This window comes from Thunnus albacares, chromosome 22 (genome assembly GCF_914725855.1).
Source record: "Thunnus albacares chromosome 22, fThuAlb1.1, whole genome shotgun sequence".
NCBI lineage: Eukaryota > Metazoa > Chordata > Actinopteri > Scombriformes > Scombridae > Thunnus > Thunnus albacares.
The window spans coordinates 24,494,932-24,521,086 of record NC_058127.1 but is presented as its reverse complement, the minus strand read 5'-3'; the positions used below and the strand labels follow the sequence as shown (position 1 = coordinate 24,521,086).

General features: G+C 39.5%; 1 protein-coding gene across 5 annotated transcripts in view; it reads right to left on the bottom strand.

Annotated features, from left to right (window-relative positions):
• Positions 1–3,324: 3,324 nt before the first annotated feature.
• The window catches only part of pde5ab (phosphodiesterase 5A, cGMP-specific, b), a 95,392-nt gene continuing 72,561 nt past the window's right edge, over positions 3,325–26,155 (bottom strand). For 4 of the 5 annotated variants that reach the window (XM_044341138.1, XM_044341135.1, XM_044341134.1 and 1 more), the window contains 11 exons: positions 24,591–24,650; positions 22,140–22,286; positions 18,909–19,034; positions 18,198–18,292; positions 17,976–18,063; positions 13,386–13,486; positions 11,949–12,026; positions 10,941–11,004; positions 4,891–4,965; positions 4,016–4,099; positions 3,325–3,791 (listed from right to left, as the gene is read on the bottom strand). In XM_044341138.1, coding sequence (XP_044197073.1) covers positions 3,672–3,791; positions 4,016–4,099; positions 4,891–4,965; positions 10,941–11,004; positions 11,949–12,026; positions 13,386–13,486; positions 17,976–18,063; positions 18,198–18,292; positions 18,909–19,034; positions 22,140–22,286; positions 24,591–24,650 — 1,038 coding nt within the window. In that variant the 3' untranslated portion in view covers positions 3,325–3,671. The remainder of the gene's footprint in view (positions 3,792–4,015; positions 4,100–4,890; positions 4,966–10,940; positions 11,005–11,948; positions 12,027–13,385; positions 13,487–17,975; positions 18,064–18,197; positions 18,293–18,908; positions 19,035–22,139; positions 22,287–24,590; positions 24,651–26,155) is intronic. The other variant, XM_044341137.1, reaches the window with a different exon arrangement.

Below are 26,155 nucleotides of genomic sequence, written 5' to 3'. Positions count from 1 at the left end.
ATAGTAGATATTTTGTTCCTTAAAGAAGCAAAGAGGTCAGGCAACAGGCACGTGTATTACAGTCCTGGAGACTTATTCCAAATACAAAACACAACCACAAATACAAATGAGCTTACTGAACATGTGCGTCTACAAAAGTGCTTTAGTTTAAGACAAGGCTGTCAGGCCAGTTTGTTGCTGTTAATAAAATGCACCTAGGTGGCACCAGTTACTGTGTTCTGAGTACTGAACGTTTGTAAGAGAGGAAAGTGGAAAGAGACAAGATGTCTGAATGATGGCAGTTGAGTGTGGAAGTAAGTGACCGACACCTTCTTTGACTTCAATCCCTTTTATACACCAACTGAAAATTGATAGTGGAGCAAATAATTCATGAATGTGTATTTCACAGCAGGGGCTGGAGAATGCACATGGTGTTATACAACCATGGTCTTGTACTGTGGACCACTGGTGTGTTCAAGCTCTGTATTACTTAACAGAGACGATTGAGTGGGTCTGGGGGTTCATTTTATTCCTGTTGGGTACTTTTACAGTGGTTGTTGAGTAGGCTGTTTATGTACTTTAACTATTCAGTATGGCAGTGGTTCCCAACTGGTTTGGTTTATTACCCCTTAAAATGAAGCAATATGTACATGTGACCCATCATCATCAGATCTTCCGACCTGGACTAGGGCCTGGCATCAAGTCTCAATATTTTTTGGTACCAACTGAAATATGTTTGTTGCACTGAATATCAAAAACTACTTAAGTGCTGAAAGCTGGCATTGAATGAATGGTCAAGATATTTACTGATTTAAATCCTAATTCTGCCAATTTTCATTTGGGCAAAGTTCTACTTCTTTTGTTAAATTAAAGGTATACTATGCAGGATTTGTTAGTTTGTGTTTCTAAACACAGCATTCAAAGTTGGCCCCTCCTTCCTGGCTCAAAGAGTGAACGAGAGAGAGAGAGAGAGTGAGTAGTGGCGGTCTACCGAGCTAGAGAGTGACTGAAGAGAGCGAGCAGCACTGGTGAGAACAAAGCCATGAATCATGAAACCATGAAAATAAAATGTTATTTTCTGATTGTTTCACAGCGGTTATGTTCTAAAGTGCAAATAAACACGCCCAGGAGACAGCAATGTAACATTGTTGCTATGCTACAAGTCCCAACCTCCCAACCTCAGAAAATACAGGCAGAGGGCAGGGCCTCTGCAGATAAAAACACCGCCTCACACTCTAGTAGGTCATAAGTGACCATTGAGAGGATTTACTTTTGTATGAGTCTATACATTGTTTTTTTTAGGAAAATCCTGCATAGTATACCTTTAAAAAGGGGGTTTAGTAAAGCAAGGTATCAAAAAAAGTAGCGTTTTTACTGAAACCCAGGTATCATATTGGCACTACTGTTAAAAAAAACCCCTCAAACAATGCCCAGTCCAAGTGTGGACATGACTTGAGAGCAGTTCAACCAAGGAGTGATTTTTCCTTCTCCAATAGTTTCATTTGAAGGATTTTTAGAGGCCTGAAGAGGGGAAAGTTTTCGGTATTTCACAAGAAAAAAGCAATAATTCTTACCGCTGTCGCCAAGTGCTGCTCATGGGGGAATTGTTGGGTATCTGTTAATTAAAGAGTACAGTCTAGACCTGCTCTATGTGAAAAGTGCCCTGAGATGACTTTTGTTGTGATTTGGCGCTATATAAATAAAAACTGATTTTAATTGATTTTAACCATTAGAAAGCTGTGGACCAGTGATTTCTGCTCTATGTAATTGAATGATTTTAACATTTAATGAACCTGTCAGCACCGCCCTGATACATTCTGGATTATTTTATATGGAGAAAACTTCCATTCCATTCTATAAATTAGTCTGTAAACCTGCCTGAATATGGCTGAAGAGCAAGTTTAAGGATTGATAAATGGACTTTGAAAATTTATGTTATGATGTACATTTGCCAATTGGTATGTCAGATTTTATCATCTTGTTGGTTGGTTTTAAGCAAAGTTCAATTATGTTCTATTGTTGGATGTGATATGCAGAGATATCTGAGGACTAAATCACAACATAGTCTGGTCAGGCTGCTTAGTCCATTATTCAGGTTTATAAAAATGGGATGTAAAAACAGCCTATTATAGGAGACAGGCATTAATGGGTGTAGAGAGATATGGACAAATGAAATAGTTTTTTTCTTTTAATTGTGAATTGGTCCTATTTTATAACAACAAGGCAGTGGAAAAATGTAGACCCATTTCCCTTTGAAATTGCAGGCCTAGTCTTTGGCTGTTCTTGAAAAAATAAAATAAAATCAAATAACAATACAGTACATTTCCAAATGTCATCTGAAAGTTGTTCCTAAGAAAGGTCCTTCAAAAAAGCAAAGATGGGATTTTTTGTAAGTATGAAAACTACACTTCCTATATAAAGAATTGTGTGCTCTTGACAAGAGAATGACCTTACAATATAGAAACTCTAATAAATATATAAAACAAAAATAAATATGCAATAGTTAAGACAATGAGTGAAAAAAAATGTTACAAAAGACTCAAACTCTTGTAGTGTGTGTGCTGTTAACAAAGACATTTAACAAGCTTATCAGATTATTGTGACACTATGTATAGTATATGGTAAATATCTGTATCCCACTGTAATGGTGTCTAACCAATCAGTGTTCCCCTACAATTCACTACCTGTGAGATAGTGTATGTGAGACTTCAAGACAAAAGCCACTCTGTGCAAAAATAAAAATGGCTATGGTAATAAATATAGCTTAGTGCTGACTGTTATTGTCTCTGGTGAGTGACAGCTATGAAAGAATGGTGAGGACAAGAAGACAGGTTTCACAAAGTTTGGTGAAATACGCATGATCTCTTCAATGATGATCAACTTGGACATGTAATTCTCACCTGTTTATTATTGAGGAACGTTAGCTAACAGTTAAATTAAGCTAAAAAAATGTGGTTATTACAACTTGGGTCTTATCTTCTTTTATTGTAATGCCATAATTTCGGTTATGATAACATTGTACTCAGCAAAGTAATTTCTGGGATGAGATTTTACAAATTACTTCTATTTGGAAAAGAAACAAGCGCATAAGTGAGCACTCCTTCTTTGCACAGATCTACAGTAAGCAAAAGTTGAAGGACATTGGTCTATAAACTGTGATGGATGTTTGGGGTAATAATTTGGGAAATAATTTTATTGTTTGCCTTTGTTTTTTCTTCCAAATAAGTTAAACCTAACCCGGAGACCCCTTAGCTAGGTAAGGTAAACCTTCAGGTTAGTTAACAACACACACAGTCTGCTAACAGGTTAGCAGTGTTTTTAGCAATGTTTTTAGTGATGTTGTGCATTCTCAGGTCTCAGCAGATAAGGGCAAAACTATGAAAATAAGACCCAAGCTGTAATAAGTCTGAATTGTTCTTAAGGGTTTAGAAGAATTATCTGCATGAGGAGCTGAAACTGCACTAAGGTTGATTAAGCTGAAGGCTAGTGTATCACTGTCACACAAAATCTAGTGCCTCACCACGTAATCTTTCCCTGGTAGGTTAATGATTTTTTTTTTATCACTTTCTGATCACAAGCCTGTTATTTGTCCTTTTATATATCATGCTAATTTCATGAAACTTTGTGAGACTGGGCAGGACAGGGAGAGCCCTGGAAATGCGTGTTGGTTGAAAGCCAAACTGGCATTGGGATCACACTAAGCCATTGACTGGGCCTTTCTCACACTCCTCGGCCAAACACTTCCAATGCTGCCGGTTTTTCTGACATCCTTCCAGTAACGGGGAGCAATACTCCGACATGCCAGCCAAGGTCTGTGACAGCGACAAAGACATTTTATTTAACAAGACAAAATAGACTTTTTATATACTGTAATTTTAAAACACATTTTCATTCATTTAACAACCTGCTTCACATTTACACACATATCTTCACAATGTGAGACAGACTATCTGCATCTGTTCAGCAAGTGGGAAATAATATGATGAATGCCTTTGGCAATAACAGCGGAGACCGTGGGTTAAATTGGTTGAATTACCTCATATAACTGAGTGCAGATGGCATCAATGAAGGACACCTGCATGCTGGGAATCTTATCTCTCTTCTCACGGTTCATCAGGTCCTGAAGTTAAAGTTGAAGAAATGACATGTAAACTACATGAAACATCAAACAATGACAATGAGGTAAAAGGCAGAATAAAGTTTGAGGTTGCATTCAAATGCTTCTAAATGGCAACACTTTCTGCTGTCTTTAGTTCCTTTGACACTATATGAAGCTCTTTTGGTAGGCTGCTTTTGCAAGTGCATGGAGTCATATACACTCTAACTTAAAAAGCAACATTTTGAAGCTTATGAACAGTTGGTAGGAAACTCCCGCCTAATCTCAAAGGATTTCAGATGCATGACATAAAACCAAACCCGAGACATATCCTTGAGCAAGGTCAAACACTAATTTAAAAACTGATGATATAGTTTTAGAAACAATTAGCAAATTTAGCTAATGCCTTCTAGTCCTACTCACCAGTCTGGTGGCACATTTTGGATTATTTACAGCTTTAGGTTAGGTTAGGTTTGCTTTCTTAGGAGACCACACAGAGGCAGATTATAGTAATGAAGCCAGATAAATATAAAACATGATATAACTCTGTATGGTTAGGTTCTCTGTATGGACAAGGGAGAGAAAACTGGTAATGTTCTTTAAATGGTAAAATGCAGTCTGTGTAACGTTCCTTAAACTCACAATCAAAAATAAAGGAAGAAAACATACATACATTTGAGTATCGTCAGTAAAACACATAGATTAAAATCTAAAGGACCCAAAACAGATCCCTGAGGCACACCATATCTTAAATTGTACTTTTTACAGCTTAAGTTACCATAAAATAATCCTGTAAGTGATATCCAAGCACTTACACTGGGCTCAATGTTCAGCTCTTCTCTTTCTTTATCCCCTTGTTCGAAGAACTCAGTGGCCACCAGCTCTGCAATCTAGATCAGAGAGAAGAAACTGATGAATTCAGTCAACTGTATTTACACAATTCAGCATCTAAAATACAAAAGCAGATGTGTTAATTGAAAGATTTAATGAAGTTTCAGTTCATGGAAGACAAAGAACACATCAAAGACTTGAAAGTGGGTTTTAAAAAATGAAAAATAGCAATAGCCCTGTCACTTGCAATAAAGAGGTCGTTACATCAGTTTTGCCTCTTGAAGAGACTTGGATATTATTACACTATTAGTTTAGGCCAGGGGTATTTTATTAAAATTCAATGAGGTCCAGTTGCTAAAATTTCCTTCCAGCAAAGGTCTAAACCTCATACAGTCTATATTGTGTCTTAAAGCCTACGCCCATCAAATAAAATCAACAATGTACATTTCCATATCATTTCAACGATATTTATTGTCAATTTTCATAGTAGGATACTTTTAACATACACATTGAGCTTGTATGGCACTTGTATAGTAAACAAATAGCTATCTTTAAATAAAAGTAATCCCAGCCTAATGAACTTAAGGTGTACATTTCAGGTAAAAGAAAACAAGACAGAATCTCCAGAATAAAATAAATAAGAAGTGCCTCTTTTGGAAAAAGTGCAAACAGCCTTGAACAACTCTTTTTCTCTTTATTTTTTTCTTTTACATTTTTTCTACTTCCTCTCTTAGTGAGAGAAATGGGCATGTGACTGCCCTGCCAGTAGTTTGAATCTGGGCTTGTATGGAGTTAGTGCTATTCTCGTGTACATGTAGGTGCTCATTGGTGAGCCTGGAACGGAACTTGTTTTTGATAATATTAATAGTGGAGAAAACTGACTCACAGCTGTAAGTCGATCCAAACATGGTCAAGGTGTGCAGGGCTACTTTGGTTAGACCAGGGAAAACATCTCAGACATAATCTGTAGCCAGAAAGGGGTCAGTTGCATCAAAATGCTCTCTTAACGCAACATTTGCTTGCAGATCAATGAGCTGTAGAGATCCAGCATGCGCCCACTTGAGGGTCACCTGCTTTGAAAATCCTCTGACTTCTGTGATGAGGACGGGATTCTGATTAGCATGAGCTACTGTCCAAGGCTGAAGCTGTCAGACCTTTTACTGAAGTTTCCAATCAGCTTGTTTATGAAGTCAACACAGGAAAAAACATCTCTCCCTAGTTGAATTTGTTCCCACACAAAATGTCCAGCTTCCTCTGGAAGGAGCAGACAGCTGTCATCAAATCACAAACTGAATTGTTCTGGCCCTGCAGCTTTAAATTGAGCTCATGAAGGTGTGATTTGATATCACCCAAAAAAGCAACCATATCCATTTTGTGCTCATCTTGCAAAAAAAGTGTGAGAACTGTGTTGCTTTCTGACTCTTGAGCTGCTCAAAGAAAGCTTTTATTTCTTTTCGAATGGACCAGAACCACCCCAATGTGTTGTCTTTGCTCAGCAATCGTATATTGTTGTGCAGTAGTAGTAGGTCATTGGCATTTGCCTCAACTTCTTTCAGGAATTCTCTCAGCAGGTGATGCTGATGGGATGAGGATGCCCTAAGGAAGTTGATGAGTTTCATCATTGTGTTCATTACTTCAGCAACCTCTTCTGACAAAATGGTACACAGAACAATCTGATGGATGATACAGTGGTAAGCTATGAGATCAGGGTTGTCCTCTGTCATTCGTGCCACAGCCACCCTCTCTCTTCGTACCATGGCAGGAGTGCCATCTGTGGTGATTGAGACCACCTGTTTAAGATCTATCCCCCTCTTTCCCAGCATCTCCTTTATGTATGTCCTCTCCTCTTGAATGTGGCTCAAGTGGTCCAACAGGTCCTCACAGAGCTCTTTCTTTGTGAAAAAATCTAACATACTCCAAAAGCTGCACATTATCAGTGACAGCTGTAGACTCATCAATGCTGCACTCTGAATAGCTGCATCAAGCTGTGCCAGTACATCGTCTGCTAATATTTCTGGTTGTTGTTGAAGCTGACATTGGGATTTACTTGATTTTTTATGCAACTTGTCTTTTTGTTTACACTCAAGTAACATCTTGGCAACAGCATTCAAACACTCCTTCACAATTTTCCCATCACTAAATGTTTTCTTATGTTGCCCCAAAATCCTTGCTACCTTTAGTGAACATTCATTTGGACGTTCCTGGGCTTTGATTTTGCTTCGTCTCGTAGTGGCGCTTCACATTGCCACATTTGATTAATGCCATGTTTTCGGAACATGAGACACACTGGTTTAGAACTGGCTGCCGGCAGAATGAACATAAATTGGTCCGTCCATTCATCTTTAGAAGTTCAGTGTTCTGCATCAAGTTTCCTTGTTTTGGAGCAAGCCATGCTGTCATCACTCAATTCTCTCTTGCTCTTTCTAGCGAACTGGCCACACAGGGTAAACAATTGATCTGATTGGCTCAATTGAGTGAAACTATTGCCATATTAACTGGATTAGCTGCACCCGCTGTCTATAGCCGTGACCGTTGGAAAAAATAATGCTCCATGAACATTATTATTTATTCTCTTTATCAGAAATTCGTCATGGGTCTGGATAGAACCGCCACTTGGTGATGTCTGATTTAGGCTTACAATAGCAATCGGGATCCAAGATACTGCTATGTGCTTTTTAGCTGTGCCAATCAGAATGTTGCTTTATTGTTGTACATACTCCACTAAATTTTTGTGGAATCATTTTAATGAACATCCTAGCAGGCAGATTTTGGGAAAAGGGTTGGGAAAAGGGTTGGGCAGCCTACCATGTGGCTGACAACATGCTTCTCCCACTGCCAGATTGAACAGTGTCAAACTCAAATATTGTGAAATGACTGGAAAAGAACAAGATTGACCACAAATATATACAAGGATGGCAAAGAGGAACACATGTGACAGTTGACTGACAGTGAAGAAAAGAAACAAGCAAAAGCATGGTAGAAACAGCAAGTGAGAGAAAGTACAAATATTTGTGTAAAGACACAAGTCAAGAACAAAAGAGAGAAAATTGAGTCAGGGAGAGGAAGCAAGAAAAAGGGAGAGGTCTGCCAAAAGAGTGGTAGACACACTAAGTTAATGGTCTCCGTCTGTTTACAGAGAGGTCAATGAGATCTGACTGCAGCCTCGGGCTCCAATAATATCACTGTGTGTGTGTGTGTGTTGAAGCCATGTGCAGTTCACTGATTGAGACTGTAATCAAGGCTCAGTACTATAGAGCTGCAGGGGGACTCAGCCAGCCAGAGAGCTTATTACAGCTGACTAAAACCAACACTAGGCATGAGGCAAATGTTAACTGGTGAGGCTAAGTAACTTTGTCTTTATTTACTTACCCTCATGTCAGTCAAAAACACCAACATTTTTATGCCCGCATAGCAGACCAAGTTAACTAACGCAGCTCCATGTCAAAATAACTGCAGTGGTCAGGGACCGCTTCATTAAATGTCCAACAACAGCAGACCGACTACTGGATTTATGAAAGTATTTCGAACTGTTGATTTTGGAGGATGCGTGTACAGACTTACTCCATATGTTCATGATCAGTATGGTCAAGCAAGTAAAACTGTTTGGGGACATTGGTTGTTTAAGGCCAAGATCAAAGGGAGGCTGAGAGTCTTGAGATTGAGGCTTGGTATGAATAAAAGGCAAAATATTCTGATAAGACAGAATTCATTTATATTGGGAGAGGTTCTGTCTTGCCTTGTGACTTGGATAATAGATTGTTTACACTGGAGAGAGTAAAGTGGAAGATTTTCTGGGTTTCTGAAAAATGTTGTAAGCACAACACTGACATGTTATCACCTTATGAAGTTGGTTTGGCAAATGTGTTAGCAAACAGTTGCCTATTCACACATTCAGCAGACACAGAGGAGCATTAGCATTCATTTGGAGTAGATCAACCAACTCCTGTGAAACATATCAGGCTCTTTAGTTGCTAACTGCTCTAGAGATGCAAATAATGATTATTTTCATTATCGATTAATCTGCCGATTATTTTCCCAATCATTTTGTCAATAAAGAGTCAGATAATAGTGAAAATTGTGATGTCTTGTTTTAACTGATCAACAGTCCAAAATCCAAAAGAAATTGAGTTTACTGTCATCTATGACACATAAATTAATAAATAAATAAATTCTCACATCTGAGAAGTTGCAACCACCAAGATTTTTGCTTAAAAATGACTAAAACAATTATTTGACCATCAAAATAGTTGCCAATTAGTTTCTGTCAATCAATTAATCATTGCAGCTCTAAAATGCTCCAATATTTTCACCAGCTAGTTGCTAACTTTGTTTGGTGCTGGGTAGGTAGTGTACAGTGTATTAGTCTTCTTTGCTAAAAACACAGCTGCCTGCTGCAGCTGGAAACAAGGTTGGTGAGACTGGTGAGACTCAACCAAACAGTGAAGTTTCCACCCGTAAAAGCAAAATAATGAGGTGAGAGATGCTAAAATGCGCTGTAGGGCTGAGGGGAACTGCAGATGTTTTAGCATGCTGAGCATTATGAATATCTATCTATCTCAGATGTTAAAGAAAGATCTTATGAAAATGACATTTTTGAAGAAGATAAAGAGGAAATCATTTTCACTCCAGTCCTGGCAGATGAAAGGCACAGTTTGATAATGAGATCTGGATCAGGTGCTAGCATGTGCATGTAAGTGAGAGAGAACATATTTGCATGAGTGTGTGTGTGTGTGTGTGTGCATGTTTACTACCCTGGATGTTTTTAGAGGTGTTTTCTGAGGACATGGGCACAGCTGTTTTTATTAATGAGCACTCACTTGTCAACACACACACACACACACACACACATACTGAGTTTGTGCCCGTCTGAACCTCTCTTCACTGTGCCTGCCGTCTCTAACGAGGTGCAGACTAACGAAGGTCACCAGGGAGATGAAACGGGGACACAGCTCTTAGATGGGTAAGGACAATGATGAAACAAATGTGTGTGTCTGTGCGTGCGTGCATGTGTGTGTGTGTATGTGTGTGAACCAGAAGGAGAGGGAGGGAAAGAGTAAACAGAGTGTGAGTGAGAACTCACAAAATCAAAGATGACTGAGACAAAGTGGGTGAGATAACATGAAACACATAATGAATTTCTCTTTAAAAACCTCTCAACATGTTGCATTTAGGACCACGCCCCAGTCAGTGATGTCACAGCAGGTGCTTCTCATTAGTTTTCAAAGGCAAAACACCTGCTGTGACATCACTGATTGGGTTGTGGCCCAAAGCGCAACATGTTAAAACGTTGTGGTCCACAGTGACCAAATTAGCAGCAGTTTTCAGTCCTCTGTTATTATGTAGAGATTTAGTGGTATTGCTCTGAGGATGGCGAGGTCAGTAGGTCGGTCCACCACTTTGGTCCAGACTGAAATATCTCAAAAACTACTTGATGGATTGGCATGAAATTTTGTACTGACATTCATAGTCCCTGTAGAATGAAACCTACTGAATTCGATGATCCCTTGACTTTTCCTGTAGTGCAAACAGCAGGTCAAAGTGTTTGCTCTACCAGCGAAATATCTCAATGCCTACTGAATGGATTGGCACAAACTTCTTTACAGACATTCATGGTTTCCAGACGATGGATCCTATGTCTGGTGTGTTTTTAACGTGCTCTGCTGCTTCCAAATGGGCCCAAAAGAATGCAGCTTTTTAAAAAAACTTTTCTTTCTGTGGCTGTCAAGTTATTGACAGTAAACAAAGCGTTATGTACCAATGACGTGACAACAATTACCCCAGACACAATGACAGAAAAAACAAAGGCAAGCGAATGCTTACAATGCACTGCCATTGATTTTCTTGCTGTTTTTCATGTTGTTCAATGATGAATAGCAGAATATGGTTTATGATAAGGTAGCAAAACAAGTTGTCATATCTCCCACAGAAACTAAACTAATTACAGAAAACAGAGGGAAGGACAGAGAGAGCAAATTGTATATTTGAAAATGCCAAAACATTGTATCAACACACAGACAGATAAGATTTTTTTTACCCTTTTTTGCACCGGCCAGGGCTTGGTGATGGCCGAGATGTCGCATGCAGTCATCAGCATTGACCTGAAGGGGGAGACACATTAACACATGTTGATAAATAATCGTCAATAGCACCTCAGATGGTCACATATAACTCCTATTTTAATCTCATTGCACTGGCTTCCAGTAAATTTTAGAATTCATTTTAATATTTTGGTGCTCACTTACAGAGCCCTACATGGCCAGGCCTTCTGCACCCCTACACCACTAGCCGAGCTCTTAGATCCTCCACCCAGGGCTTTCTACGTGTACCTCGTACACTTGGGGAGGTCAGCAGTCAGCAGCCCCTAAGCTTTGGAATAGTCTTCCAACAAGCTTAAGGTCCTTGGATAACTCTTAAAAAGCAGCTAAAAACCCATTTGTTCAGACAGGCATTTGGGTGGTATGTGCTACTTTATATCTTAATTTGTCTATTTTAACTGCTCTCCTTGTATATTTTATGTGGTGTCTCTGTTTTTTATTTATTCTGATTGCATTTGATTTTATTTCTTTGACTGTGAAGCACTTTGTGACTAATGTTTGTGAAATGTGCTTGCTTGCTCCTCATAGCATCTGGCTACATCCAACCACTTTGTGTTAATAAATGGTGCTGTAAGTGAAACACAAGTAAACATTGTGTGTTTAAAATCACTAACAGCATCTGACAACGTTTGACTTCAAAAGTCTTTTCCGTGTGAAGAGAAATCTGGGAAATTAAAGCAGCGACTGATGCACCAACTTTTTCAAATATAATCTTAAATCTTATCAATAATATTTGAACTAATAAAGAACTGATTTGTACAAAATAACCAGAAATATGTTAAATTTCATAGCACACAGTATACTCTTCTGTTCAAATAAGTGTATTACCCAAAATATTGAAATATTCCTTTAAAATCAAAGCGTGAGCCCCATGGTTGATGTATTAGTGTCTATCAGTGTTTAACATCCACAAGGTGTGTTTGAGTGTTGGAGGATTTTTTACTCACCTCAGTAAGTCTCGGTGATGTTCATCCTCCCAGACAAACTGGCTGTTCTTGGTGAGCTCAAAGAACTCCCCGCGCCTCCTGACAACACACACACACACACACACACACACACACAATGACAAAGCAGATAATTATCCTCATATATAACCCACTTACCTCCTCTACCACCCACTGTCTAGACTGAAAGAGGAATGATAAAAGCTGAAGTCACATAGATGAATGAAAAAGCGTAAAAAAAAAAAAGAGGAAAGAGGGATTGAAAGAAGGGGGGGGGGGGAGATGTGACAAGACAAATAGAGTTTTCTCATACCAAATTATTCCTGTCTGTTGATTGGACAAATTTAAATTCTCTTCACGTAATTCAAATATTGGTAAAACTGTTTTTTTTCTCGAAACAAAAAAATTATCCCACTAACACTGGTATATAGTGGATTATGAATATAAATGTATTGGTGTAAGGTTAGATGAAACCAAGAAACATATTAAAAATGACAAAAACACTTGAAAGACATTAGACAAATAGTCCTTTTATGAAAGCAGCCAATATATTTCCCTGGTGTCCTACTGTGTTACATCTTGAAGGCAGGCTGGAGAAACAGTCATGAAACCACTAGAGTCTTTGTACAAACACACCTTAAAGCTGCCCTAACCAATATTTCTTATATTAATAACGGATCAAATAACTATGATTAATGTGACAGGTGTCACTCATAATGACAACCCTCCAGAGAATTATCACCGACCCTGCAGTTCCCCTCAGCTCTACAGAACCTTTAAGCCTATTTTAGCTCATTGTTTTGGTTTTCTAATCCACAAACTCTCATCGACTTCATTTCCAGTCACAGCATGCAAGTATTTTGCATTTTTTGTAGAACTTTATCATGTCATTGTTGTGTTTACAGTTTGCTCCACTCCCCCCCAAGTGGCAAACTAGAACAAACACCTCGTGGTTGTATGCCTCCGCCAACCAGTCAGAGTCTGTCCAGACTCTGAAGGAATTTAATAAAAGGTATTAAGTGTATTTTCCTTGTATGTGTTCATGTGACCATGTTTGGTCAATAAATCTGATTCTGATGGAACGTTGTTGCCATGACAGTAAACAATGCCTCAGATACGGATGTTGCTGCAAAGAAGCTACAAATTCTAAAACGTGGACGTTTCACAAACATCTTCGACCCGGCAGCACAGATGATCTAAACAGTCACCACAGTTTCAAGTTTCCAAGATTAGTGTCACCAATTCAGTATCTGACTGATCACTGTTGTGGCCTGTAGCTGAGTTCAAGTGCTAACCAAACTCAGTCACCCCGAGTCAAAGCACTCCACAATCCTCTTCCCTCGCTCTGCCCAAATTGTCCTTCCTTCCCTCAGTAAGTCCCCCTCTCTTTCTAGGCCTCTCCAGTCAGATTTCCATCTGGGCCTGACATTTGGTACCTACTTCATGTACAGGGCCAGGTCAGTGGCCAGAATAGCCCTCTCGATCATTTTCAGAGTGGCCTTGTACTCGTCCAGGGAGAGACCGCTCAGGATCTGGTTTCCCTGGAGAGAGAAAGAGAGAGAGAGAGTTTGGTATGTTATTTCATGATTTACACTTACTTAGAGCACATACATGAAAGTTTGTGTGTGTATGTACAGACAGACTGCAGGGAGAGATAGCGACCCTCTAAGGAATAGATAATAGTGTTGACCACAGTTTGCACTGTGATAGACCACCAAAGGGTTGCCATGACAACACTGGCCTGCAAAAACACAGTTACAATTAAATTAAACAAGTGAATCCAGGCTGCATGTCTTAAGTGTTTATATGCATGTGTGTTGACATATTATTCCATGCGCCTTCCATTTCAAGTGCTTTTTAGAGTGTGTGCCTGCATTAATGCTTATCAGCCTGCATGTGAAAAGGTTTGTACTTTTCTAAAGGGTGTGTGTGTTTGTGTGTGTGTGTGCTCACATCTGTGTGAATGTGTCTAAATGTGGCCAGCAGCAGTGGGGTTAAGTGGTACTGTGGAATTGGGAGTGTATTTAGAGTTTGTTTTGAGGCCATAAAGATCAGAGCAGGCTGTAATTCACTGTATTTTATTGGGCCATCACAGTGTTCTGTGGTAGGCTAGCAGCTGGAAAATGAGCACAATAGGCGTAATAAATAAGACAGAAAGATCCAAGATCCTGCTGCAAGCAGGCAACAGCATTAAGGCTCATAGATAGGATCAACAACCATTATCAAGCCACTGTTTTTGTATGAAGAGAACACTGACAGTGTTAGGTTGAAGTGATTTGAATTTTGGCCCAGTTTGAGGATGACCTTTCAATGTTCTTTCAGTCTAATCACAATTTCAATCAATTACAGTTGATAACATTGTTTATGTAGAAGTTTGCATTGTCAACAGTGTTGCCAGATGGAAAATGTTAATGTATCATACCAGAAGCTTAAAATCATCGTACAAATACAATAATTATCGTACATCTGGCAACGCTGACTGTCAATCCTTTGTCATAAAGAACTTAACAAGATTAAAGAGTGGGTTCACTCAAAATGCAAAGGAACATTCCTCAAGTTCTGGCATAAGATGAGTTGTTGTTAGCCAAGTCAGCATAGCAGGTAAGCTAACTTTGACTGAATGTGTTAGGACACTGCTGTTATCACCAATAGTTGGTGATCCTCAAACCTTTCCTCTAGCACCACTAGCACGTCAAAGTTTTCACTAGTCATGTTTCATCCAAATATAGTGCAAATTTTGACTGAAATTTCAGAAAATCGGATACTGTTTTGTGAATATTAATAGTTGAGTGCATCAAAGTAAACAGTAAGAGTGAGTAGGCTAAATAGAGAGCTTAATTTTAAGCTCAAGTCAATGCTTACTGTATGTCATCATTTATTTGCTAAATCTGTTTCCATCACACTTTGTCTCATTTTGATTTTATCGATACACTAACTTTTCCACCCAATCCAAACGTAAAACCTTTTTCTTGCGATATTATGACTAATTTCAAATTTCCAGTGTTTCCACTCACTTTTTTTATGTGCAAATTGAAAAAACGCATAAAAAAGTGGATGGAAACTCACCTACTTACACTGTGATATATGTCAACATCTACTTGATGGATTTGCATAAAATTTAGTTCAGACATCCATGTTCCCCAGAGGATGGATTGTAATAACTTTAATCTCTCAACTTGCCCCCTAGCAACATCATCACGTCAAAGTTTCTACTTTAGTTTATGACCACATACCTGCAAAACTAATGATATTCTCATCAGTCTCAGCTGTACTTTGTTTTTAGTGCTAATTAGCAAATGTTAGCCTGCTGACACGCTAAACCATCATGGTGAACATGGTTAACATTATACCAGCTAAACAACAACATGCTAACATTACCAGTGTGAGCATGCTAGCATGGCTGTAGACTCTTACAGCAGCCTTGTTATTAAATTATGGGCACACTATTACATTATCAGTTTTTATTACATTTTTTATTACATTAACCGCAGTTATTACATTATGAGTTTCTACAGTGAAGTTTTTGGCAGCGGCAATCAATTCTGCTAAGAAAAAAACTCTCTAATCTGGAGCCCGGAACACGAATGACCGAACATGAACCACAGGTAGGTGCTGTTGTAGGACCACAGAGGAGCTACAGAGACCTACTGTACATGGTGCAAGACAACACAGAGCTTTGTAAACTATAAAAATTTTAAAAATCCTTTGTGAGGCTGGCAAGGAGCCATGTGGGGACACCAGGAGAGATTCTTGATTGCGCCTGCCAAGTGCTCAGCTGCTGCATACTGAATCAGCTGCAGCTGCAAAAGGGCAGCTAATGTCATGTTTTGCATAACTGTGATGAGGATAAAATCCCAGTGTGAAGAGACGATTTGCCTGATGTTTTTGTTCCCTCTATGTTCCTTCTATTGTACTCATTTCCATGATGATAGTGACAGCTCTTCTTTTGTTACACTCACATGTAACTGAAAGTGCAGAGAGCTGGTCATCGTTGGCATCAGCTGAGAATAATAAGTGCTTGGTCGAATTTGTGTTTTTATTATGGAATGATACCATCAATGATCTTTAAAACCACAATGAACTAAAAGAGGCTGAAAAGGTTTCAGCACTGTGAGTGACCCTTTCACATTACAGAGTCATCTGATTCAGTGTTAATATTAGAAATGTTCATTGAAGCAAGTTTAACTAAGGCTGACATTCTCCCCACCCACATCTTTGATTTGTCCTGGTCTGGTGTTGTGCTCATTGACAGCTGTATTCCCCAGTCTGACAATCAATTGATAATCTTCCCATAATTGCAAGCTAGCTATATCTATGAAAAATGGCAACAGAAAAATGGCATCAAATGTGGATGTGATGGATGCAGCTGTACATGCTGTTGTAGGTCGACTTACAGAAAAATGTCAAAATCACATTTATTAATTTGGCAGACGCTTGTGGCTGAAGCAATGTACAAATGAGGTACAAACAAATGTTAACTGTTCCTAGCAACCGCTACTCCAGTTACATGTCAAGTGAAAATGTCAGCAGGACAGATAGATCACTTGTTACTGGCTGGTTAGGGACTGTATGAAAGTTATTTGTGGTGGAGAGGGGTCACAAAAGGGGAAGGGTATTGTCATTTTTCTTTTTCTGGGAGAGCAGTGGAGGGTCTTTTTTTTTTTTCATCGTACATTTAGAGTTTATTTCAGTTTCCCTTGCAATATGGTTAGTAGTTCCATAAATAGTTACATCAAAAAGCCAACTTTAACTTTATTAACGTGTACATCGGTGGTGCACATTAGAAGATCTCTTGAAGGATAAGGCTGGTGATTTTCTTCTGAACAAATCTCATGTGAAGAGCCAAACCCAGAATGACACTCATCCTACTTAAGTATTGTGTGTGTATCCAAAGCCTGATATATCTTATTCCTCAGTCCCGTAGACCTCCGTTGTTGTCCAAGAACTATTGAAAACACGTCAGTGAGCCACACCGTTGCACTGGGTGACATGTTCCTTCATCACAAAGACAACGGTTACAGTAGTTTGTTTAGAAATGGCTCCAAAAAATAATAACAGCGGTAACATTTTCAGTCTCTTAAGAGTAGTTCCTTGTATGGCAGATGCCACTGAGCATGTGCAGAAATGGTTCCATTTATAGAGCTTTGCTAGCTTGTTGTTGCCACATGACACAAAACCCTTGACTTTGTACTACCTTGCAAATTTCTCAGAGAACTTCTGTACAAACTGCTTAAACTCCTTTAAGATATTAAGTTTTAAATTGATGTACACTATTAAACAAGTTTTACCAGTTCAACATTGTTGTATTATTTTGACATGTTATGGGGAGGGTCATGTAGTAGGGTTAAAAGAAAACATTATTAACCCTCGGAAGGGTCTTACTTATTTAAAAAGTGAAACGTCAGCCACCCACACAATCCCAATAATTTTCATACAGTCCTTTAGGGCAAACACAAAATGAATAATATTAATACTGAGAATATTATCAAGGTTACTTTATCATGTATATTATTATGTTGATTGATGATGTGAATAGAGGTAAAATACTTATAATTGAATCATAAACTGAAAGGGGCTAAACTTGCTCCTACGTGTAGGATTTAAAATGTCAAACTTTGGTGACCACTAATGCTAGCATAAATGACACTGTTGCACCCACTGCAGACAGGCAGACAGCTATTTTTGTCAACAAACAGAAACATAATTTCATTGGAATAAATTGAAAGATGCTTTTATCACACACAATACACATAGGGGCTTTTAAGCGCTGAAAAAAAATCACTCTTTGTGCATGTGATAAAAGACTGAGGCCATGGATAAACAGGTGATTCAAAGCTAAAGCTTATGGAGATCAGGTGAATTGTGGCTTATGAAATCCACCTGTATTTACACCACTGCTTTCATCAACAGAAAAAAACATGCAGGACTGATGTTCCCTCTAGTTTGACCAATCCCTTGTGAAGGATGGTTCAAAAGCTTCCTCTGTGTGTGTGTGTGTGTGTGTGTGTGTGTGTGTGAGTGTACACCTACAGGGCTGGTGAGGATCATGAGGCACTGGTCAAAGTGGTGATGCTCCATCGTGGAGTGGCAGTAGAGCTGGGCCAGTGGGTGGTCACTCCTGGACAACACACACACACACACACACACACACAGGAAATAAGAAACCCACAGAGTGGAAGCAGCATGCTCCCACACATGCATATACAGTACAATCACACATACGCTTCAGTGACTCATCCTCTCCTGTTGTACCTCTGTATGTAGGAGTTGTTGACTCCTCTGTGGTCCAGGTCATGGCTGAGAGTTGCAATCATCAGAGCCAAGACCTCTAGATCGCTCAGATTATTCTGTTAGGAGATGGACGGATGGATTATAAGAGGAACAATAGGAGGAAAGAAAAAAAAGTACATCCACATAATGGCTGCTGCTGTTGTAACACTGCACACATTGTTGGCAGTGTGGGTGCTCAGCTCGCAGGCAGGAGTGGACAACAACAGCTTTTACATCACAGCTGACAGTAGAGCTCCAGCATGGCTGTTTCTGATATCTCTAGACTACTGCTGCTCATAGTTTAATGCATGACAGTTTTCATGTCAGGGAAACCACCAGCATCCAATGTTTTCCAAACAAGGTTATTCTTGGTGATGTGCGAGATCCTTTGAAACATTTCAATTTTTCATTAGAGGTCTTGTGTAATTTAGACCATGAGCTACAAATCATGTGAATTTAATATTACTGCCCACCATTTTCCAAAATAAACTGTCAGCTTTTAGATTGATTTCCTCCAACACATGGCTTTATCTATTGTTTTTTTCCTTCAAAATTATGTAATTGCTATTGTAATGATGCAAACTAGTCCTTCCCTGCAACTGCACTGCCATGTGACAATTAACTTAACGATAACTGACAAAAAGGTCAATTGTTTATTACAGCTCAGTCTAACCAGTGATTAGCTACACTGACCTGTAAGCGTCCTGACTTGAGGAGGGCGAACATGCACTGGGAGGTGTTGAAGGCGTGTCTCCAGTTGTGATAGGCTACATTCTTCCTGTAGTTCTTCTTCACACTCAGAATCCACTGGCATAAACTCTACAGGAGAGGGACAGTACAGAAGTAAATGTAACGGCAGGAAATGCATAATGTAAACACAATTTATATAGAGATCAAATCTGTCAAAATCTAGCCTTAAGAGCTTTATCATTTTAATGAATATTATACTAACATGGTGTATATCCTGAATAAAGTTGTGTTTAATCAAATTACCACAAACTAACTCAAATCAAGTGTTATTCCAGCAGAGGAGTGCTGGTTGCACTCGTGGGTAGTAGGTGGGGGATCAGGAGGGGCCCAACAGAAAATTTTTCCCCTGGTCCCTCTACCAGATTAATCCGGCCCTGCTTTTGGGCCCCTGGTAGGTAATCCAGCCTTGCATTTAGTCACACAGTTAGTTACAACACTATTTTTCTACATCTCTGTATATAAAAATATAAACATAGTGAATAAAATTTTCTTTATTTTTTTCAAACCAGTCAATTTCATTGTTTTTAGCTGCGTGGCCTGAACTGTGTGACTGAAAGGAAGAAAAAAAAAAACCCACTAAAAAACATTACGCGTGGGTGGAAAATAACAGCAGCAGAGAGAAAAAGCAAATGTGATGAGCGAAGGGACTCTCCTGTCAGGATGTTTGCCCTTTCTGAAAGTAAAGACTCAGCACCCTGCCAGCAAATCGATGCTCTGTGCTTTGTTCGTCTTTGCTGCACTACAGTGAGTAAAAGTAATTCAGTCTCAGGCACTATAAGAACCCCAAAACCATTGTTCAATTAATAAAATTATGGCTCATTTTCTTAACAGGGATCATTATACTTTCATTTGATATTATAATGAATGGCTACAAAACATTCAATATGTTAGAATTGTAATTAGATAAGAACATATTGCACACAGTTCAAAACCCAAGCTGTGATGCTGCAGGGTGGTCAGCACATCAGCTCCCGGCGTGAACGTCAAACTGACAGCCAACTCTGCTGGAGGGCCCTAATCTCCTCCAATCAAAGCCTCTCTTTATGAGGCCTCTCTCCGCAGGCACTCCGGAGGTCAGCCACCAACACACAAGCACCCCTTCACATGGAGAGCGTGCTGAGGAGGAGAGCCAAACTCGCCAGCGACCAGGCGGTGCTGGCGCCGAAGGGGAGCCGGACACGAGAGAGAGAGAGAGAGAGAGAGCGGTGGGTCTGGAAGACGGCGGTAATGGAGGAAGAGTGCGTAAGGGATTTTTTGGAGAGGAAGTGTTTTAGGTGTATCATGATGCTGTGAGTGTGTGTGTGTGTGTGTGGTCTATGAGTTAAGGATGCAGGCAAATATTAACTCAGCCGTAAGTGCATTCACTCACACAAACACACAATAGTGTTCTAATGGTCTAATGCTGCTAACAATGAGAAGCAGATTGTTTTCTGCAATTAATAAAAGAGGAAGCTGCTCTTGTCTTTTTCCATGACATACGCTGAGAACAACAAGCTAAAGTATGTTGTGGTGTTGTTTGTTGTTCTAATTGTTGTGGTTTCTGTGCTGCCATGATAATACCCTTCATTATATTAAAGCCTTGTGTATTCTATTGAAACCTACTGGGGGTATGTATTTTTGGGAATGTATCCTGTGCTCATGCACTGTAGTAATCTGTGACTTAATCATATCATTTAATGACAAATTTTCTTTTTGAGTCTGCCTGCAGTGTATGCAGTTAAGCTTTCATATTTTTTTATATTATATTTTTTATCATTTGTAAGCTAAAAGTGTTCTAAAGCTGTTTTCTGGCTAAATTTACCATCTCCTGTTCTGTATGCCCTATAGCTTTAACAGGCAAGCCTTTATCACCATCACCTATAGCACTAAATCATTCTATGGGGAGTTAATTAAAGAATACAAAAGTTGGAGTATTAGTTTGGACTTTCTTGCTGTGAGATGAGAAGACTGATATCAATGAGATCTGTACACTCATCAAAGTAGAGCTGGGAGCTGATTAGCCTACATTAGCTCAAAGACTGAAAGCAGGTATTCTGGTTTTCTCAAAAATCCAAACAACCACCTACCAGCAGCTCGAAAGCTCAATCATGAATAGTTTGTATGTCGTTTGTTTAAAGGCTGTGGAAATAACATTCCAAACTGAATCTGCAGCTGGCTTAGCATGTCATCTAGCACCCTTTAAAGTGGTGCACAGTGGAATTTGATGGGGTGTTCCTGCCATTACTGCTGGATAAAGGGGCTTTACGGCCTCTCCTGAACATCACCAGCTTTTTCCACTCCAGACACTCACAGCTGGTGCTGAAAATCTATACGGCTATGGAAACTGGCGTATTGGAAAAATTGGCATGATGGGCACATTCGCCTTCTCTGTGTGTTATGGGACCAAGGCTCTTCCATTGTTCATCTTCCAAGTGTCCCACCACAGGGCCAATGTCATGGGCATGGTCTTGCTGTAGCATCTGCCATCTTGGCTGTTAGCTCACTTTGGCAAAAGCGCTTGCCTTCTCTGCTTGACAGCTTAGGCTGCATCACCACCTTTAACCATCAGCCCCTCCTCAACCCTGATGTGTGCCCAGTCATTCAGCCCCTGCGTTGCCTGCCCCTTGCCCTGCACAATGACGGGACTGCTGAACTACAGAGCCTTCCAGAAGTAGGCGTAATTGAGGAATTGGATGCATCACCCTGGATTTCCAACTTGGTGGTGGAAAGTAAAAAGTCAGGGGGCCTTCGCCCATGAATCGACCTCAGGTCAGTGAACAAGGCCGTGATCCCTGACAAGTATTCACTGCCCACAGTGGAGGAACTGACTGTCAAATTCCACGGCTCCTCTGTGTTCTCCAAACTCCACCTTTGTCAGGGCTACCTGCAGGTCCCACTGTACCCAAGCAGCTGCCAGTGTGTTATGTATGAGCCACACCAGTCGTGGCTGTAGTTGCTGCAGCACAGCATTTTACGACAGTCTGCCATCAACAATGTAGTATTAAATGTAACAAATCTAAAATATAAGAAAAAAAATAGGCTTTGCAAATGTTTTGCAAGGAAGAAAATGTATTTGATACGTTTGTCAGGCCTCAAGGATAAAAAAAGGCATATAGTATAGCAACTGCATATAGTAGTTTATGTTTAATCACTGCTTTGATACTACTACTTTATGGGTCACAGGTCAGTTCTTACCGTGTGCTTCATCTGGAAGTTCTGGACCAGGTTGAGGTCGACAAACATGCGGACGGTAGCCAGTGTGGTTTCAGTGTCCGACAAGTCGAAGTCACTGAAGCTGAAGTCCATAAGACGCAAGGACTGGGCTGACGGAATTGTGGCTACCTTCAAACACACACACACACACACACACACACACACACACACACACACACACACACACACACACACACACACGCATAATCAAACATTAGGAAATGTAGATAGGCTGCAGATTCAGTGACACACAAACATGAATATGAAAGTGTATCATCTGCATAATTTAGTTAATGGTGGCTAATGATAATTTTTTCATTCTAAATCTTAACTCTTGCTCACTTTTTAAGTCACAAAACTGACCTAAAAGTGCTGCTCCAGTTACAGTAGAAGCTTTAACTACACAATGATGAAGGGTCTCTCATCTTCCGATGTGTCACACATACAGTATGTAGCAGTCCCCCAGGTACAACATACCCGAAAAAATCCAGCCTGTGTCCTAGATACCAAATGACACATCCTTTCTCTAGCACCCAAGGGAGCCTGCTTAATCAGGTTATGCTGTTAGTTTAGCCCCAGAACAGAACAGGACTTTCATCACAGGTCATGTGATGTCAAGGTTGTGACTGGTGTGAAAGAAGGGCTGCAGTGATTGGTTCAAATCTGGAGAGCTGTTAGAAAACCAGTCATATAGTAACAAATGATCTCATTAACAAAATCATAAGCAAGACTGCAGGGAATTCCTGTAATTTTTTGGTGCAACAAGCGCAATGCCAGGGAACCGTTGCAGAAGAATCAGTGCTTTCCCTCAAATACTGCTGGTATTCTGATACACAATATAATCATGGTAGGCTATGGATATTTGGATATAAAACATCGTTCTACTTAAATGAATTATTTTTGTAGCTCTAGCACTTGGCTCCATTGCTCATGCTAATGTTGAAAGTAATACCAGATGAACTCAGAACACTCCTATCGCTAAAAACAGGTCATAGCATCACACGGGTTGTAAACAAGCCAACAGGTTAGTCACACTTATTTGGAGGCGAAAACAAAGGTGAGCATTTTGTAAGTATGGCCATATGTAGTTGTGCACATCCATGCTTTCCTGTGTAATGATGGATTATTAGCAACATTAGCCATGCATAAAGTCCTTCTGTGTTGACTTTTAAGTGCTGTAAGATACTCTGGTCACATTCACTATTTTACCTCCGATGAAAAGTACACAGACCTACAGAGGACATATAGCATTTCAGAAAACAAATCAATAAAACTTAATTGTTTTTTTTCCTAAAAAAAAATGTTGAATTTTTAAAATGCAGTCGTGTTTTCTGAAACGGCAAGTTTTCTAAAATAAGTCAAAAATGTATTTTCTGAAATGTTTTTAAGTTGTTCTCTGAGATGTTAAGTTTTCTAACCTTAAAAACATGATAGCTTTTGAAAGTGTTTTCTAAACATTTTTTATGTGTCTTCCTGAAACATTGATGTGTCTGACATGGAAGGTTTTCTGTTTTGTTAATTTCTTTTCTGAGATGTCAACTTTTCTAAAATACATTTTCTGAAACTTTCTAACCTCATTTACACTGAATGCATCTTGGGCTAATTGGATATGTATCCGATCTCAAAAAGGCTACATGAAAATGCATTCAAGATGCTTTCAAGCAGATGGAAATCTGATAGTTCAAACCACCTTGGGAGGTGCTACAGACGCATATATGTAAAGTGTATACAAAAATTAAGTTGCACCGCAAAAAATGCCCCTAGAGCCACACATTTAATTTCAAACTTGTATGTAAGAGCTCATTTGCACACACTGACAACAGCTGACTAATGGTAATGCTGAGTTCATGTCACGTGAGAATTATTGTATTTACCCGTTTTCAAGTTGTTCTTAGCAATCATGTCAACATCCAAGTCATAATTACAACTGGGAAACCGATCTTTCTGGAAACTTGGATACGTCTGACTTTGCCAGGAAAAACAAAGAAAAATGGACGGCTCATGCAAGCCAAAGTCAGGTTGAGGGTAATTAAATACACATTTTAATTAATATAGTGTTTTTTCGACAACACACAGTATTTTTTTACCCTCACATAACCTCCTCCTTTGTAGTATCAGTTTGCAAACCCACTTAGGACCCAGCCAATGATTTCCTCTACAAGTTAATGTGTATGTGTGTGTGTGTGTGTTTCTGAGAAAAGTAGTCCTATAGAGTTGCTCTACTGACTGTGGTTTCCTGCTGATTCAGTGGTGTGGTGTTATGTTACTTTACTGCTCATCTACACACACTTTGCCTCTTCTGACCCTGAAGGACAGCATCTGCTTGAGTGAGTGTGTTTATGGCTGTGTGTTGAATAACCCATGAATTGGTGGGCGCTAATGTGCATGCAGGTGTGAGTGTGTGTATTGTTAAATTAATAAATTGTAATTTACCGCTGTTACCTGGAGTTCCCGCGATTCTTCCTCTGCGGCGGAGGCGTGATATGACAGGACCTGGAACACACACACACACACACACACACACACAAACACACAAATCAGAGGAGGTATGCAGACTTTGGAATGTCACACTGTATCAGGTTTTTCCGTAGAAAACACACGTACAGTGCCTATTAATCTGCTCCCCACTTCAATCACACACTTAAATCTGACAGATTTGGACAATAAAATTACACAAAGGCAAGTCTGAACAAGCTGCTTTTTAAAGGTGTCCTCATTGTCCACAGATCTTAAATCAAATGGGAGAGAGTTCCAAAGTTTGGGAGCCACAACGTCAAAGCGCAGTCTCCTTTAGTTTTAAGTCTTGTTCTAGTAACAACCAGCAAACCCTGATCAGTAGACCTTAGAGACCTGCTGGTGACATTGGGCTGCAGTAGATCTATAATGTAGGCAGGTACCTCACCATGCAGAGCTGCCAACACAACCTGCAACACTCCTATTGGAGAGGTAGGAGAAGAACCACTGCAGGGCCACAAGTAGATAACAGAGAGTTGTTGATTATGGAGAATACAGCAGGATCAATAGAGCCAATGACATTTTTAAACAGATATGTTGGTAAGATGTCAAGGGGGCAAGAGGAGGTTTTCATATGGTTGACCAAGTTAGTAAGATCTTGGAGTGTTACACACATCTACGCAAAGGACAGACTGATGATGACGCTGTAAACTGATCTGTGCTCTTGGTTCGTGTTTGTTGATGAGGTATCATCTCTCGTTACCAGAATTTGCTTTGTTCAGTTTGTCTCTACCTGCCAGGTAGCTAACTACACCTAGCAGCAGTCTGCAGATATCAGACTGATGTCTTGTACAGAAACACAGACAACAGCAGATCATCCTTTCTGCTCCGTCTGTGCCGAAACTGATTATTAAACTGGATGTGATCTACTTAGTTGAAGCATCTGGTACTGACAGTCAAAAGCTGTCAGTATTTTATGTATAATGATAGCCTTGCAGGTTGTGCAGGTCTTTTATCATTCTTACAAAAATAGATTAAAATCATTTGATTTTCTGGCATCACCCAGCCCTAGCCTATGAATCACAATAATTTGGGAAAGATAAAGAAAAAACAGAACTCTAATGCTAGCAAGGTTGTCAAGATTCAAGATAGTAAGATTTTTTTCACAGAACAAAACAACATGTAAAGTAAAAGATAGACAAACTTTTGACAGGGAAGAACAGATCAACACCGTCAGTGTCAATATAGCAAGACAATCTTGTGTTTTTTGGGTCTAAAATCTCGCAGTTTAAGCAAAGTTAAACTTACATGTCTCCCTTTTACAACAGAAACTAATAAGAAATTAGAAAATTGCAGTTCATGTTCTTGATTATGTCATGAATTAAAATTGTGCTTGGCTTATTTTGTTGCTAATTTCTCCATTATTGTTAGCAGCAGGTGAAAATGCAATCAATGCATGTGTGTGTGAAATTTGTTGGCTTCCAATGAGGGCTTGACTAGGGCTGGGTATCAGTACTCAATACCTTTTAGGTATCAACCAAAAT